At 36.3% G+C, this 18903-nt stretch overlaps 1 protein-coding gene across 1 annotated transcript; it reads right to left on the bottom strand.

Moving 5' to 3' along the window:
- Nucleotides 1-316: 316 nt before the first annotated feature.
- On the bottom strand, nt 317-18305 carry LOC112043558 (uncharacterized). The gene is made up of 3 exons (XM_024079031.2): nt 18124-18305; nt 4599-4723; nt 317-3457 (listed from the first exon to the last, which is right to left on the bottom strand). Exons 1-3 carry the CDS (start codon nt 18193-18195, stop codon nt 3361-3363), a joined length of 294 nt encoding a protein of 97 aa, XP_023934799.1. The 5' UTR covers nt 18196-18305; the 3' UTR covers nt 317-3360.
- Nucleotides 18306-18903: the final 598 nt, after the last annotated feature.

Raw genomic sequence — 18903 nt, 5'->3', positions numbered from 1 at the left:
ATCCGGTCCTGGGCATGCACCTCCAACTTTTTGTGTGCATTTTAAGAAATTAAATATCACGTGTCTCAAACGTTGAAGGGAAAACATCGTGAGGAAACCTGTACCCTGCACACCAGAGAATTTTGTTAATTCTCTGGTGTGTGATGTCTGCCAATCGGCATTGGGCCAGCGTGGCTATTGGCCAAACCTCTCTCATTCCGAGAGGAGACTCGAGCTCAGCAGTGAGCGGAATATGAGTTGATAATGATGATTAAATTATTTACCTATACTCGTTAAGTATCAATATTGTTATGATAGGTGATATTAAAACAAAAAAAACTTTCAAAAAGTCTTTATTTATATCAAATACCTACTAACACCAACAGTTTTTTTACCACTGGTAAACTATCTACAGTTGACGTATGAATTATGTCACAAATTAACGCACTAAATATTAACTGGGTAGGTAACCTACCTATTTACTTAATCGTAAGTAAAAATGCTTAAATAACTAACACTCATCCTAATATAATGGTAGTGCCACAAAGAAATTAATTTTCGTAATAACTCTTTAGTATGCGAATAATTACAATTTATTATTCTTTTTAATATTTATTGAAATTTTCTGTAAAGGTTGTCTTTTTTTTACCAACAAACACTAAGATTTTCTCGTCACAAAAATAGTACTGAAGTCAAGAAACCTAATCATAAAAATATAATAAGTTTGCAAATTATTATTTTTTTATATGATACATACATTTTGATATTATATATATATGCAAAAATTAAAAAGAGAGCTTGAAATTTTATTTAGTCCCGTCCTCCATACAAAAAAAGTCGAGAGACCAATAAGGGTCGTATCCGTAAATTTGGTATAAGAAAAGGTTGGAAACTGATGACTGTTGTGAAAGTTTTTCTGCGGGAAAGAATTAATCTATAAAATCGTTATAATGTTTTAAGACAATCTTTAACTTCTTTGTGATACTCTCAAAATAGCTCATTCGAAATAGGAACTTTACAATGACGTGCTTATTCACATTGCTAGAAAATGAAAATGGTACACTACGAAGGTAGGTACTACGAGTACTCGACATCGACACGATCAAAACTTTTTTTTTATTATACAAGGCTTGCGCTTGACTACAATTAAGCCTGATGGAAAGCAATCATGCGGTCTAAGTCTAGGTAATCTAGTCTAAGAGCTAACTGTTAGCTCCAACTTAGACCGAAATGAAATTTTGACTAAACAAAAGTTCTGCAAAAACTATTAAAAATACATTTTAGGTAAGTTTTTTTTTACTATGTACAGTAAAAGCTCCTTATTCACGCTTAAATTGCGTCCCAATTCCTATATTCGCGGCTAAATATTTCGTTATTCGCGGATCTGACTGACGAAACTGCAAATTTAAACTTTAACTTGCAAATACCTATTGTCGAAATTGCGAATGGATAGTTTAAGAATACCACGATCCACCACCACCATACCACTTAAGATCACTCTGAATAGAAGAAGCTGAATAGAAGAAATCAAAATTCTTCAAACCATTGTCTAAGACTGAAGATAATAGTTAATCAATAACTTCAATTAATTGTTTTTTCTTTATATATTTGTTATTTATTTTGTCACCCAAGAACGTATCCCTTATAATCCCGAATAAAATACCATCCATATTCACGGTTTCTGTATTCCCGACACATTTAGAGAACGTATCCCCCGCGAATAATGAGCTTTTACTGTATTATGAAAGATGCGGATATAAAAAAAGTTATCCAAGCCCTAAAATAATTTTGACCGTGTCATTAGTAAGTACGTAATACTTGGGTATTTCTAACAAAACATAACAAATCTAATAAGTACTTTTTATTATAATGATTAAAAAAAAATGTGAAACTACTAAAAAAAATAGTATATAACAATAAATGTTACACGCATTACACGCTAAATATAGATACGTAAATAAATACATTTTATCTCACGAAAATTAAAAATAACATCATCCAAGCGAAAATCTGATAAAAAAAAATCGAAGAAGCAAAGGGAATTTGTATATGATTTAGTAAAGTGTACACTATGGCGGTTAGAAGCCGTTGTTGTTGGAAGTCCGTGCTAGAGGCTTATGTCTAGCAGTGAACGTCCATCGGCTGGTAATGATGATGATGATGAACATATTAAATTTATAAATTGAGACACGCGGTCGCGCGTCCAGCCAAATTAAAGTGACATAACGACAAGTAACTCGGAAGAGGCACTATGGACTATTGCTATGACTTTTTACGCTCACCGATAGAGTATATCTACTTAGAAAATGAAAATCCGGACTACTTTCTCCTCTCTTCTCTTCGAGGCAACAGCTCTTAAATCGTCGCACGACTATTGACAAAATATTTTTCGAAGTAACTTCAAAAAAAATTAAAATTGCATCTAGGTACTTTAAATTATTAATGATAATAATTCCAAAATAAAATTATATATACTCAAAAGTAGAGAAAAATGATTATTTATTATAATATTTTTACTACAGCTCTTTAAAAAACCAATTACCTATATTATAACTACGGTAATAAAAGATTGAATGTAACATTTCGTAGTACCGACCGTTTTATGGAGATAGCAAAGGTTGTGGACCTCTTGCACGGTTGTCATTTTATTTAATAAACTACTACTAGTCTTACGACCTTATTAATAAACATGGATCAGGCTTTAATACTCAAATTCTTCATAATAAAAAGAACTTTAATAAATAGTGATTAGGTCCACTTTACTTTGAAGAAAATTGAGGTTTAAATCCTAATCCATGTTGATCCACTATTGAATGATTTAATGTTTCAATTATTGTCGTAAGGCTAGATTCACACTACTTGAAATTAATGGTTTGGAAAAAGACATACATACAGCCAAACATAGAACCTCCTCCTTTTTGAAAGTCGGTTAAAAATTAAAAAAACTATTCCATAGATTACAATATATGCAGATGGAAACTATGACATGACGCAAATGAAGTTGTAACAGCAAGTGGTCATTTGTGTTTATTGGATTGTACAGTGGTCTGTCGGTTAGTAGTTTAGCATCACAAGACCACCTAAACAGCAATTTTGGAGCCGTGGAGACGTAAAGTGTTATTAGTGTATGTAGACACTATAGCTTGGCAAGTTTGTTGATGACAGTCCCATGATATGCGGGCAACGGGGAAATACTGCACGGGTATGAAGTCGTGCGCGCAGGGTATCGCTGCCCCCTCCCAGCCCGCGCGAACCATCGGGGGTGTTACAAATAAATTTGCCAAGCTATAGGAATTCTTATCTATGCTTTCCCTTTGTACTTCTGAAGAAGTCTTCGGTGAATAAGCGTCATCAGAAGTCGCAATAGTCCCCGTTGACCAGCTAGCTTTCAGGTGTGGTAAGACATTTGTAGATATACACGTTGCCAGATTCGTCTTTTTCTTTACTTTCACACGTTGTTCCTTCTGCACATTCACAACTGAAATTAAAAATTAACATAGCGTTAGATTTCTCTCCCTTTTCCATCTTAAAGACACAGCTCTTACTATGTACGATAATAGTGAATGAGTTTCTAATTTCAGTTTATCTCAGTTACCTATAAGCCTTGCCTAAGCCTAACCCTATCGCACTAATCACACTAATATTACAAAGGCGAAAGTTTGTGTGTATAAGTGTGTATTTTTGTTCCTCCTTTGTGCTGCGGCTATTGAAGCGATTTGGCTGAAATTTGGAATGGCAATAGATTTTACTCTGGATTAACACATAGGTTACTTTCCATAATTCGCGTGGGATTTGTGAAAAACTGATTTCCACGCGGACGAAGTCACGGGCATCCGCCAGTAAGGTTTTTACCTAAGCCTTGAGTTTTGAGATACTTGAAGTTTTGGTCATCATCATCACCAGCCTATTTTTTTTATGATTGTCTAAGTGCCTTAGACTTCTAAATGGGACTTCAGCGGTGTCACAAGGGGTTTTGGGCGAGCGCAAAAGCATTGCCTGGTGATGCCAGCAGAGTAGATTGGCGGAACGACTGTCGACTGTCCCACGGGGCACTTTAGTTAAACGCGGTAGGTATTCATTGTAATTTCCATGCTGCTATTTGCATCGCATAAAATGCAGTATGTCAAGTCGCTCATTGTTACTTAGACCTCATAAAAGTCATGGCAGATTGATTTATCGCATCAAAAGCAGGCTGATGCTGATTATTATTGAGGTATTGCATCAATAACATAAAATTGAAAATTTTGACACCCCCGATCACACTCTCGATCAAGTCATCGATATTTTTTTTCAGTGCGGTTTCATTTGAGACCCCACTCGAGTATATTTGCAGACATTCGGTTTTTCTTCCTTACTTTCAACCCCCAGAACTTTTAAACGGCTTAACCGATTTTCATCAAACATGTCTAAGAACACTCGCACATAAGTCACCTTTCATACCAAAAACACTAAATTGAAATCGCTTCATCCGTTCGGGAGCTATGGTGCCACATACAGACAGACACGTGAAACTTATAACACCCCTCTTTTTGTGTCGGGGTTTATAAAAGGTTGATGATGATTATTATTGAGGAGTTGCACTGAAAAAGGCTGTTGATGATATTATGATGAATACTTACTATGTATTTCGGATCTTCGATATCTTGGTGTGCGAGTTGTAGATCTCCCAGGCGCACGGAGTCTGTGGCGCGCACACTCGTGCCTTGTTCTCAACCGCTTCGGCCTCATCTGGATTGATAGCCCTCTGGAACAAATAAACCAATGTTATTTTAACTTCGAGCTAATTATAGGGAATTTTAAAGGTAAATTTTTAAAATGTGGAGGCAGATTGGCATGTTAGTTATACATATATTATACCACAGAAACGATTTTGGCGCTTTTAAAAATTGCACACAAAAAATCTCGATATTTGGGTGCCTCATGAGCTCACTGAAAGAAACCTAATGATCCGTGTACTCATTTGTGTGGATGACGTAATGAAACCGAACCATCTTTAAAAAAGCTGATAACTGTTGATGAAAAAGTGGATAAAGTACGCACGACAATAACGTGCGAGGAAGATCGTGGTCAAAGGCCGGTCAGGCTTCACAGACTGTGGCAAATCCCGGGTTAACTCGCAACAAGATGATGCTGTGTGTATGGTGGGATTGGAAAGGCACTATTCATTGTGAGCTGATACCGCCAGGCAGGGTCATCGCTTCTGAACTGTACTGCGAACAACTGATGAGATTAAAGCAAAAAATTGAGAGTAAGGATTATTCAACAGAAGGGGTTTTTCACCATGATATATTTCACCATATTTAGCCACTGAGCAAAAATTACGAGAGTTCGGCTGGGAGGTGTTCATGCATCAGCCAGTTTCATCAGATTTCCACCTGTTTCGGTCTCTGCAGAGTTCCTTAGGTAGTGTCAGGTTTACATCACGAGAGGACTGCCAAAACCACTTGTCGCAGTTTTTTGATCAGATGCCCCAAAATTTTTATAGCAAAGGGATCACGTCTCTACCTACAAGATAGCAAAAAGATAGGCAACAAAATGGCATCTACATACTTTAGTCAAATGTAATAATAAATAATAATAAAACAAACCTTTTGAATTTTTACATAAAATGCGAAGAAACTTTTTCCCTAACATAAATATCTAAAAGTTAGAAGGGTTTTTTTCTAGGAATATCTGCCAAAAAAAAATTCGATTCCCTGCCAACTAATCGGAGTGGTGACGAGTTCACCCTTTGACTTTTGAGCGATTGAGGCTTTAATCGCGGATTTTTTCGTCGACGATGTCACGGGTTTCTTCTTGTATACGAATGTGAATAGATTACCTACTTATCTCTCTGTCTTTACTATAGTTGTGTGTAAGTAGTACGGCTACCAGTGTGATAACAACATAGTAAATGATAAGCGTGTCTCAAAGGGCAAACGGGGATCTTAATCAGTGTCATGTCATAAAATTGCGTCAAATTCACTGGAATCGTTAATTATTATTGTTCTTTGTCAGGAAAGTACCTACTCGTATTATCTTTTTCTCGGTTCTACATTAATTCAATGAATAACTACATATTATGTTTATTTATCATATCTACTTACCTACTTACTAATAACATGCAATCGAATGCCGGCGACTTCGACCACGTGAAATTCCGTTTTGCATAATTCCCGTGGGAACCGGATATCGGTTATAAAACCGTTGTTTTTGTCTATATAATCTATCCCCATTCCTATTTCAGCAAAATCCATTTTGTGAAAAAGTAACAAACATCCTTCAAGCAAGCAAGTCTCAACATCGAGACGCACGGAGGTGCGTCAGCAAAACAGAGAGAACGTCTGACAAAGCGACAAGACAAGGTATCTTTACACGAACCATTTGAGGCCACTTTTGTCTACTTTATGACTCAAAATCTATTTAACATGAAACCATGAAATTTGGTTCACGTATTCCTTCTTTGCGGGCATGTCATAGTTTGGATTGGACCCAAATTATTTTTCTTCCTCTAATATTTTATAAAAAGTATTTTTAAAAAAAGTATTAGAAGGAGAATATAACAAAATTTAATGAATTCCGAAACACATAGGTCCAATTTAAAAGCCAAATAAAAGAATGTGTACCTACGTAAGTATCTCAGGCGTATAGCAGAAAAAGTGGTGCTTCTAAGCTCTGTGTTTTTGACTGAATGTTGACGCTCGGAGATCAATGAGCTTGTTATAAAGTTTAGAGCATGCTCATTGTTCTTTGGTCTCCCGTGGACCCAACCAATCAATAGCAAAATTAACCAATCAATTGTCACTTTTTTTCAGTAACTGTTAATTCGTGATTAGAAAATAAAAACGAGTGATAACATTAAACCTGTGTCCTATGCGTGAGAGAAAGGGAAGCCAGACGAAATGATTCCGTAACGCGTTACGTCAGGAAGCAAAAGAAGAAGTTATCACTTCAAAAAAAATAGAGAATCTCTACTCAAAACTAAGGTGCAAAAAACAAGAATGCTTTAAAAACACATGTATTCCAGGCCTAAAGTGGTGTGACAGTGGTGAGTGGACACGGACAGTGATGTCATCGTACGGCGCGAGTGTACGCCACTAGCCAGCGCACGTCGCGCCCTTGAGCGTATCCGGCGAACCGAGCGCGCAGTTAGGGCGCATGCACACTGGGAGACATGTCATGCTGTCGTTACACAGATGGGGATGACGACTAGGTTTGAATATAGTCAATATTATAAAATTAATACATACAAAACAAACAAATAAATAAAATTATAATGATAGATCATCATCATTCATCATTATCAACCCATATCCCCGACACTAATACAATAATAATCAATCAAAAATCTTTTAACTTAATTAGATGAAAAGTCATACATTTTTAGATTCCTTACATTCAATGTGACGCATAAAAAATAACAAAGATATTTGTAATTTTATTTGAACGCCCATACAAATCTAACGTTCTTATGTATCGACGATATCATTCTTTCGTGCTATTTAATATAATATGACGCCGCCGCCGCGAATATGACCCTATATATCCCTGTAGTTCCGAACGTATCGCAGATAGCCAGTTAGTTTTTTCTAATTGACTTGTTGACTAGTTTTTGAGTTAAATATATATAATAATATCAAACTAACCAAAAAAGTGTGCATCTCGGTCGACAGAAGTGATAACCTAAACATATGCATGAGAGAAAAGGAAGAAAGACAGAGTGGCGCTGTAACGTGTTACGTTACGAAGCGGTTTAGCCTCCCAGAAGAAGTTATCACTTTGAAAATCATATTCTCTATTTTTAATCTACTTTATAATATTAGTTTGGACATGGAAGCTCGGTGTAATCCTGGCCGTAAGTTAGGCATGTTCCGAATCATTGTATGCCGCCATTCATACACGATCACGTGGACTATCACATAACATGTAAACAGGAAGTAGTAGCACAACGCAAACAGAATCGCAGGTCGTTGACCATCTTCATATTTGTCTCGCACTTTCGGAACGGAACGATTTTGTGTCGCAGGAGATTTGGGTGGGAAATCCTCTTGACACAGTTTCTGGCAAGGAAGCTTTCGATATACGCCTATGGTCACCGGGGAGGTTTCCTCATGGGGCCCGAAGGCAGGCAGGAGCGTTTTGTAAGCTATACCCAGCTATACCCAGTAATGTTATAAATTTTAAAACATTACTTATTGATGGTAGTGTCGAAGACGGGTTGGCAGTTGACACATAAGCGGATTTAAATGGCAAAACATAATTATTGTTTGAAAGCTTATCAGGTTTAACAATTCCTACCAAGAATGTTACCAATAAACCCTCGAGTGGCAGATGACCTTGAGCGAAGTCCCGGACTTGTGACCGATTAATAGGGTTAAAGACGTCCTTTGAAACTAGTTAACACTCCCCTTTTTCGCTCAAATCATTCTCCCCGCCCAGCCAAACCTGCTAAGATCCTACCAGAGCAGCGCTGGACGCGTTCTGATATACTAACTACGAGTAAGCCATGTTATATTATAGCCGAACACATTTTCTCCGACTACAGTCTCCCAACAGTATGATTTAATAACGTATAGACTAAAAGCCTGCAATAGCCAGAAACACCTTAGTACCACGTTTTGTAAAGGCTTCTACTATATATAGCTGAGTTTCAAGAGCCCAGACCCTCAAACCCTCAAAAGTGTTTACTTTAATATTTTCTTTTTGTCCGTAGGTGTTTCAGTCTTATAAATCCGCTGCACTGCGCCAAAAAATCATCGTGTCCACAGTCCCTTGCCTTTGCCACGAAGCTAAGGACTATTAACTGCAAACAGGATTCCTCATGTTAACCCGTGAAAAATAACAAAAAAAATGCGTTTTATATTTGAAAAATTGTACATCTGGTACCTGGTGCTGTAGGCCTTAAAAAAAGCCACCACGGCCCAAACTCCATAATTGGCTACCTACTACCTACCTACCTACCTACCTACCTACTTACCTATACTACACATTTCTTGATGAGTACTATTTACCAACAAACAAATTAAAAATGAGGTTATAAATATAAATCCTCCTAACAAGTTAGCCCGCTTCCATCTTAGACTGCATCATCACTTACCATCAGGTGAGACTGTAGTCAAGGGCTAACTTGTAAAGAATAAAAAAAAAATCACTAGTCATTTCACACCTAATAATAATTATAATTTAACTTGCTTTTAAATGAAAATAAATTTGATTAATAAGCTTAGAACAGTTAGATATGGTTAATATTTATAAACAAACCATACATAATTTAAAATAAATAACTTGTGAAATGACATGCGTTTTCTACCTTCATTTCCAATTTCTTTGTTGGTATTCATCAAGAAGGGCTGTAGTATAGTTATATTAATTTTCTTTTACATTTCTAAAATACCTCTCATAGCGAGTCTCTCGTCATAAAAAGTTTGCTTAGTACTTTGTCCTTTCATCATCATCAGGACATAGCCTTTTGTAGGGACTTCCAAACATCACGATACTGAGTCACCTGCATCCAGGATTCGCTGAATACAGGTGACTGTGTCCTTTAATATTTTTAAAAGTAAGTATAAAGTGCATCGACCCAGTTTACTTTTTGTAATAAGTACATATACTAAATGGGTGCTAGGAATCCTAGAAAACAAACTTAAAATATTTAGGTGACACAACGAACACTAATTACTTATTTTCGTAGAAATTATTTTTACATACTTTCCTATGATTTTGCGTCTGGAATATTTCCAGGAATACAGTACTTAATGGAACGGAAGAAAAACAATGAAGAAGAAATTTAGCCAGTTTGCCTTTTTATCTTCGAATTTAAGAATAAAAGTATCTGGTGAAAGGTTGCCACGATGCTTCGACATTATAATTCTTATTTTATCTCGAATAAAATACTTGTAAACAAAATTACCCTACTTGTACTACTGTCTGGAAATGAGAATGCCGAAAACCCGGCGAAGCCCTAATCGGTCATGCGTGCGTAAAACTAAAACCATTTATATTTTAAAATTCATCTTTTTAATCAGAGTTCCCCATATTTAGGGAAAATAATTGCTGAAAACCGCATGAAAATCTGTTGAGATAGTTGTTGAGCTTATCGCGAACAGATAGACGCGGCGCAGGACCTTGTTTTATTATAATGAGTATTAATTTATAAACTCCCAAAACTACCAAGGTCCATTCACTATTGCCTCTCGAAGCTTTAAGACCATATAGTCTTCCTTAAAGGTAAAGTATGAGAGCATATTATGTTATATCTCAATATAGGTAGGTATAAATGCGAAAGGTCGCAATAAAAAGTATCTTATAACCTTCTTCGTATTATTTTCTTAAACTGTACCAAATTTCATTGGAATTCATTCAGTAGTTTCAGCGTGATACCCGAAAAACAAAAGAAAACACGGACAGACAGACAAAAAATCGAAAAAAAAATATTTTTAGCTTCAGTATCGATTACATAATGCCCCCCAACAAAAAATTTCAAAATAAGTTCAATGTACAGAATGTACAAAATGAACAGAATTCGTATTATATGTATAGCGCTAATAGTATTCTATGCTACGGTAACGTTTGTTGTTACAAATGGTATAAGTCAAATCTCAAATTGCCAATAAATGTATAGAATTCGACCAGTTTTATTATAATTATAGATATACAATTAATATAGATATAGACATAGATAGATACTTAGAATGAAATAGAGGTAATTAAAGTTTCAACTTTATCCAGTTAAATGCGGTTTCTAACTCAAACATGCAAGGCAAGAGATTTGATAACACTGCTGAACTCTATAATAAATGAAATGACTATTAAATTGTAGAATAATAGTTATATCTACGAGTATTTATATCTACTTATAATAAAACTGAAACAGGTCTAATTCTGAACATTGACTTTATTTCAAAATTTATTGTCGGAGGAAATTATATAATCTGTCTGTCTGTCGGAAAGTATGTCTGTCTGTCCGTCCGTGCTGAATGCATAGATACATAGATGTCAAAGGCTGAATGAGTTCAAATGAAACTTGGCTAGATTTCAGAACCTAATACGAAGAAGGTTACTTACGTTATGAAGAATACTTTTTGTCTTTTTAAGGGGGTGAAGATTTTTATTGGGAAGTTCTTAATTTTCCAAGTTACATTTGTAAAAAATGGTAAGTATGTGCGTATCTACTAACAAAAAAAAATTTATTAAAAAATGCGTCTTGTCGCTTCAGAATTTTAATCTAGGTACTTGTAAATACGTCAAAATTTTACTCTCTTATTGTACTACAGTAAGAGAGTAGCTTGGTATTTCTTTGCAAGATCGAATCAGCCCGCAGCAACGCTTCGAAAACTAGAAATATGTATGGAAATGATAGATCTTGATCACGTGACCTGTCGATAACAAATGTCATTCCCATACATCTTTCTAGTTTTCGAAGCGTTACCGATCGAAGAAAGAGAATCGACGTGCCACTTGGCTAGCGGGGCAGGAATGAGAAGATCCACAGAAGAACCAAAGTCACTAACGTAACTCAGGGAGTCGCAAAGCTGACGTGGCAATGGACAGAGCACATAGTTCAAAGAACCGATGGACGTTGGTTTTCCAAAGTGTTGGAATGGCAACCCCGCTCTGGAAAGCGAAGTGTTGGTCGACTCCCACTGAAGACATCAAGCGGGTTGTAGGGAGCCGCTGGATATTAACGGCTCGAGACCGTAGTTTGGAAGTCCATACAAGAGGCCTGTCAGAAAGTTGAATGGATGGAAACCTTCCTTTGAGTCAGCGAGGAACATTTCCATTTACATATTTAGATTTTCTAGATGTTTCCAATGTATATAAATAATGTGTAAGTTCAACAAATGAAGCAGACAGACAGTATACGTGATGTCAGCCACGGCCGAGCCGAGCGGCATCCCGCCATCAATCAGTTTCTCCCAGAGCTATTCTTAGCAGATCCGCGCCAAAAATAAAATCGGAAATATCAATTAGGTACATAAAAATAAAATTGAAGTGTCTGTCTGTGATTTCAAAACAACTGTATGTTTCTCAAGTGCGTACAATTATGTACACGATATTAAAATACAATTCTTTTTTAATTTTCGTCTGTTTGTCCCTGTTTGTCCGGTGTAGTCTTTAGAACGGCTATACTGATTTCAATGGTGTTTTTACTGGAAGATAGAGGATGTTATTAAGCAATATAGGCTAATTTTATCTTTACAATATTTAAGCACTGTTAGTCTGAAAACAAGTGCATTTACACGCATAAAAACGTTGAATAATTCGAATCGAAATTTCTTTTCCAGTTTGATGAAAAAACTACGTTCCTTTTAGTAAGAGTAGGCAGTAGGTACACATTATTTTAAGTAACTGATGTCAATATAACTGATTTATAAGTTCGTTCTTATTTCGACTTGTTGGTTTAATTAACTTACTCTTTCTTCATGGACCGATAGCAAGATAATTAACCTTCCTTAATTTAAGCCCTGGCCTAGCCTGTAAGCTAAGAAATTGCATATGGCATTCCGTCTAGCGGGGCACCAGAGACGACCGAGAAAAACGAGCATACGAAAATTAAAGCATAATTTCTAAATCCACGCATTTTCAGGTGACCTTAATTGATACATATTATATCTACGGTACGAAGTTTTTTTAAATAGTTTATTAAAGGGAAGGCAACACAAACACAAGCTACACAGCGTCTTCGCCGGCGAAGACAAGGTCCCTGATATCTGACGTCACCCAGACGTGGGCACTGGCTGTCAGTTTGTCTGTTCCTTAGCTGTAAGTACCTACGGTAGAGTTTGTTTGGTCTGTGGTGACTTTGGAAGAAAGCAGATTTCAAGAAGGAGAACCCACATATTGTTAACCACAAAAGCAACGAGACAGTTACACATAGGTACCTATTTTAAACTTTGCATTTTGCAGTTTCAAGATTGCCTTGTAGCTTTGATAAAAGAGTTGTATATAGGATTTCTTATCATCATCAATATTAACAATCCATATTTGGCTCTCTGTTGAGCACAGGTCAAATGCGGATTGGCAGACTTCACACATGTAGAAATATAAGAAAATTTCTTAAAATGCACATAAAAACTTGGATTCGAACCTACGCCCTTCGAATCGAAGGCAGAGTTCATTACCACAGGGCTATCTCGACTCTAATCAAAGGGATTTCTATACTGTACCACACTGTACCCAAAATAACCAACCCCAGCTTATTCCACTCCGGTGAACTGTCTAGTGATTCTTATTGCAAATGCAGCTGAGCTAAGTTTACCCGCCGATGTGTTCACATGAGCGTCCCGCTGAAGTTTACATCCAAGGTCATCACAAGGACTATAAAACTGTGGAATCATCCTAAATTTAGTGTTTCAATTATTATTTATGAAAACGGAAAGTTTTAGTAAAAGCCTACTATTTGAAATTACCTATAAGTAGATATCACACTAATATTATAAAGGCGAAAGTTTGTGTGTAATGTATGTTTGTTCCTTCCTCTTTTATCCTGCGGCTACTGAAGCGATTTGTCTGAAATTTGGAATGGAAATAGATTTTACTCTGGATTAACACATAGGCTACTTTTTATCCCGGAAAAATCCATGGTTCCCGGGGGATTTGTGAAAAAGTAAATTCTACGCGGACGAAATCGCAGGCGTCCGCTAGTTTTTTATATGTTGTGAATTGTGATCTCTTTCACAATGATTTCTATTGCCTATAGCTATCTATTGTGACATCAGTGATGTCTGTTAGGTATTATTACACATACTAGTACGAGATGCGGCATAAGAAATATATACCGGCATAGAAAATATTCACATTCGCACATTACACATAGGACGCCTGGCTAAATTGCGTCGGAACAGTATTAAATAATGATTTTTTTTAATTTCCTTCCCTCATTGGTTAATTTAAAAAAAACATGCTCTAGTTATTTATTGGAATATTAGAATATACCCAAAAGACTTGAAACTTATATACCCTCGTCAGTTATTTAGTTGTGTAGTATGTCAAATGAATGCTTATTCTATTCATCCGCCCTTAGACCTTTTTATTCCAGCCCTTACAGTAGCAGCGCTGTAAAAATGGAGTATCTTCTCCCGTTTTCCCAACATTTCCCTTCTCTTCTCTGCTCTTATTGATCGTAGCGTGATGAAAAGTATACTATAACCTGCCCAGGAGTATGAAGAATAATTATCGATCACTAATCACCCCCTGATACTTATTTTGGAAATTTCATGTACAGAATTGACCTCTCTACAGGTTTATTTTAAGTTTATATTTAACTGTATTAGATTGCCTTTGACCAAGTTCATGGTTTCCTTGATTTTGTATGAAAAATGTGTTTGGCCGCAACGTAACTAGGCAAACTATTAACAATGTGTCACTGCGAACATTATCTACCATTTTTCCATAGCACTAATGAACAACAGATGAGGGTATACATATATTTCTAATGACCATACCTATCTGTATGTATGTAACATCAGTGAAGTCAGGTATTAGTACTGTAGGTCAGTGCTGAACCCGTCGCTTGTCATCATAGCGTCAACTCGTAGCATAGAGTATTTATAGTGTACCTACCGTACTGTGTACATAGTTTTATATACCTAGGTGCCGGTGGTATTATCGTCCCCACGGTAATAGAACACTACATAGTACTAGGCATTTTGTGGTAAGTTATTTGATAAATATAACATTACCAGCTTTTTTTTAACAACTCACTACAGGGCAAGACCTCCCTCCGTATATACCAAGGGTAGCGGATATGGAGCTTAGACACACCATGCTGCTATAATGCGGATAAGCGGGTGTACGAGTAGGATGATAATCTATATTCTATAGTAATATATAAAGCTGAAGAGTTTGTTTGTTTGATTGAACGCGCTAATCTCAGGAACTACTGGTCCGATTTGAAAAATTATTTCAGTGTTAGATAGCCCATTTATCGAGGAAGGCTATACAGGGTGATTCGGTCTTTAGTGCGGATATTTTTTTTCGTGGTTCTGTATCATTAATAGAATATAAATCTACAAACAGTTCGATACATTTTATGTAATTTTTTTTTTTAATTTATGTCTCTAAAATAACAAAATAATGTACATATTATTACTAAACAAGATATATTCAGCTTAAAAGTGATCTGGTAACGTCCTTTAGGTATCAAACGAAAATAAAATAAACGCACAATAGGGTGACCCTAAAATTCTGTTCAAAAGTAAATAACTTTAGCTAACGATAATTTTGTTATTTTTGAGTTAAAAAAAAAAGAAAAAATACGTGATCATTAAATTTTGTTTATGTACAAAATATAAAAATATCCGCACTAAAAAAATTTTCTTCCTGTATATATACTATTCCCGTTTTCTTACGGGAACGGGAACTACGCGGGTAAAACCGCGCGGCGTCTTCTAGTGTGTTAATAATATGACCAGGACTGGCGGTATAACATGCTCTCCAAAGCAGAGGGTGTAAAACCAACTTTTATTAACACTCGACGCAAAAAGAGGGGTATAATAAGATTGACGTATCTGTCTCTCTGTCAGTCTGTCTGTCTGTGGCACCATAGCTCCCGAACGGATGAAGCGATTTCAATTTATATTATATGAGAGTAATATGAGAGAATATTGATGACTTGATCGAGGCTGTATTTAATAATTTCATGACCTTCGGGGGTATTCAAAATTGCACCCGCTGAGTGTCAAATTCTCAAACAAATTAGGTTAAATTTGACAATCAGCGGCTGAATGATCCCCTGGGGGTGCCCCTACAACGTCTACGAATTTCACTGTTAAACACCTTGCTGGTTGACGGACTTTCGGGAGGTTTTTAAACGAAATTACCTATCCTACACCATTTTGCATCAAATGACAGTGAGTTTTGCTTTACGATCAACATGATTATATCAACGAAATTATGTGAACAAGTTTTCGGTAAAAAACATTACTACCTGCTACCACTACTATGGTCTATGCTACTACGTAAAATGACGTCAATTATGTAATTTTGTTGAAAACAATTTTAGATGATTACTACGATGTAGTGACTATTAATTGAATTTGAATATCAATCACTGAGACACATAATAACCCGGCTGATTCATTAATGAAAGTGATCATTAGTTATTTATGTATTTAATATTTTTTTATATATTATATTGTGTGCTTAGTTCTAGATAATCAAGTTTGTAAAATGGTGGTAAAAAAAATAAACCTTGGCTGAGTTTGTTGTTGGCTCTTTGTGAGTTTGGAACCTTCGTAACTTTAATTTTAAGTTTTTAACCGACTTCAAAAAAAGGAGGAGGTTTCTCAATTCGACCGTATATATATTTTTTTTATGTGTGTTCGCGCATAACTTCGTCATTTATAGACCAATTTGGATAATTCTTTTTTGGTTGGAAAGGAGATGTTTCCAGGGTGGTACCATAAGGAAACCTGGATTTGATGATGAGATCCTGGAGAAATCGAGAGGAACTATTGAAAATTGTAGGGGCGGCCAATTCGTTTCCTTATTTTTTCATAAAGTATTTTAATGCACTACAACTTACTGAAGGTCAGGAGTCGATCTGATGATGGAGCCGAATCACTGACAAGGGAACACGTCAACTGTTTACAGTAGTTACCTTGTGTTTAGGTTTGATTAATTTGTATTGATGAGAACTTAACATCAAGATGGGTCGTGACTGTCATTACATTATTAGTTCTTACAAATACATACATATAAACAAAATAAAAGTGTCTGTGATTTAAAAATAACTGTTTTCCCTTATTTACGAGATACTTACTAAAACATATTCAAGCTTTTTTAAAATTTTTGTCTTTCTGTCTATTTCTACGGGTTCTGGAACGGCTGAAGCGATTTAAATGGGACTTTCACTAGAAGATGAAGGAGGTTATTGGGCAACATAAAGTCTAGTTTTTGTCCCGGATAAATCCACATTTTCCGCGGGGTTTCTGAAAGCTGAATTTCACTCGGGCAAAGTCGGGGACATCCGCTAGTATATTATTAAAATCAAACTGTCATAACAAGCATACTCAGAGGCACACTTATCCGCCCGATTTAATATGACGCAATTATATTAAAGTGGGTGGATAATTGTACCTCTGAGTATATATCTGAATACGATATTAGTACGTATACAAACGTTCGTTTGTCATCGTTCATCTAAAAGAATTCTATTGTTTTTAATTTCTTGTAGATAGTAATTTACATTGATAAGCCGGTAAGGAAATTTCCAAGAAAAAAATATGATAGGAAAAAATATTATAACGGTATTATAAAGGATTATCATTCTTATTTCGAATTATTCTTTTATTATTAACTTGCGAATTCACCCGCGCTAATACCATTTCTGTATTAACGTCAGATTAAAAAGTAGCCCAAGTTACTCTTTAACATCAGCTATCTACCAATGAAAGTCCAATCAAAATCGATACAGCCGTTTCAGATATACTTATCGTTTATTAGAAAAAAAACTTATTTTTAAATAAGCATTTAGTAAAAGCTTAGTAAATTTTAAGTTACAAACAGACTTATTTGTATGAATAGGTAGCCTACCTTATCATTATCAACCGATATTCGGCTCACTGCTGAGCTCGAGTCTCCTCTCAGAATGTGTGGGGTAAGGCCAATAGTTCACCACGCTGCTGGACCAATGCGGATGGGCAGACTTCTCACACGCAGAGAATATGTTTTTCCTTCACCGTTTAATACACGTGGTAATTTAATTTCTTAAAATGCACACAACTGAAAAGTTGGATGTGCTTGCCCCGGACCGTATTCGAACTCACAGCCTCCGGAATCGAAGGCAGAGGTCATATCCACTGGGCTATCACGAGCCTAGTTAATAATTACTAATTGGGTACTACTTTGTCAGAAATTCAGATGGTGCCTATTTCACAACACCCGCGGGAACCACGGATTTTTCCGGGACAAAAGGTAAAAGGCTCATTCAAATCGCGTCAGCCGTTCCTGATATTTCATTAATTTCATTATAATATACAATTCATTTAAAAACCGTTCAGAGAAATGTGTACCTAATTATAAACTGAGACAACATTTTCCACGCCGAGAAAATCACTTTGGTCAGGCTGAATATTAACACTGTTTACATCAAAAAACTTGTTTACAAACAAACTGAAATCGCTGCTGCAAACGAAAATACGTTAGAAAAGGAAAAGCACTCACCCTCATTCTGGGTATCGCCGTCACGGCAGACAGCGTCCACACCGCTAGTATAATTAACAGGGTTCCCTTCATGATTTCTAAATTCTAACACTACGTAAATTAAAATTAATTTATTATCAAAGTTGCGAAACACAAACGTAGATACAGCGCTCTCGACGGATCGTGTTCGAATGACGCCGCCGGCCGGCCGCCCGGGTATAAGTAGCCTGGACTCTCGCACCAGATTTTCCTAATGCCAGCTATACACGATTAAGTTTAATCAAGTCTGCAGCGCGCTTACGGATGTGGACAGTGAAAAACATATCGAAATAGCGCTATGGGTACGAAATGAACACTTCTATATTTGCCTACATCCCTAAGCACGCTGCAGTGTTAGTGGTATACTTGATCGTGTGTGGTCGGCTTAAGAGGAGGAGGCTCTCGCGTAACGAAGATAAGCGACGCTTGGTGAGTTGGTGAGGCCCGTCGAAAGGGGCTCGGCAATGTCCAGTACACTATCTGTTAAGTACAAAGGTCTAAGTAAACAAAACCTCCAATAGATAAATGGAAACTTTTTAAAATCATCCATCTGTATTCTTTTATTTAAATACCGCCCAAGTATAAATTGTACATTTTTATATTTTCTTTGGCATAATATGTAAAATCATGTCCCTAGATATATATACTTAGGTATAATTTATATCATAATATGCTGAGCTGTACACCCTTTCTTTTAAGGGTTACAGACAGACGTCATGCTGTCATTACTGTCTATCACTTTGAGATTTGAATAAATTCATT

Source organism: Bicyclus anynana, chromosome 14 (assembly GCF_947172395.1).
Source record: "Bicyclus anynana chromosome 14, ilBicAnyn1.1, whole genome shotgun sequence".
In the NCBI taxonomy this organism is placed as follows: domain Eukaryota; kingdom Metazoa; phylum Arthropoda; class Insecta; order Lepidoptera; family Nymphalidae; genus Bicyclus; species Bicyclus anynana.
The sequence above is the reverse complement of the archived record's forward strand: the minus strand, read 5'-3'. Positions and strand labels throughout refer to the sequence as shown.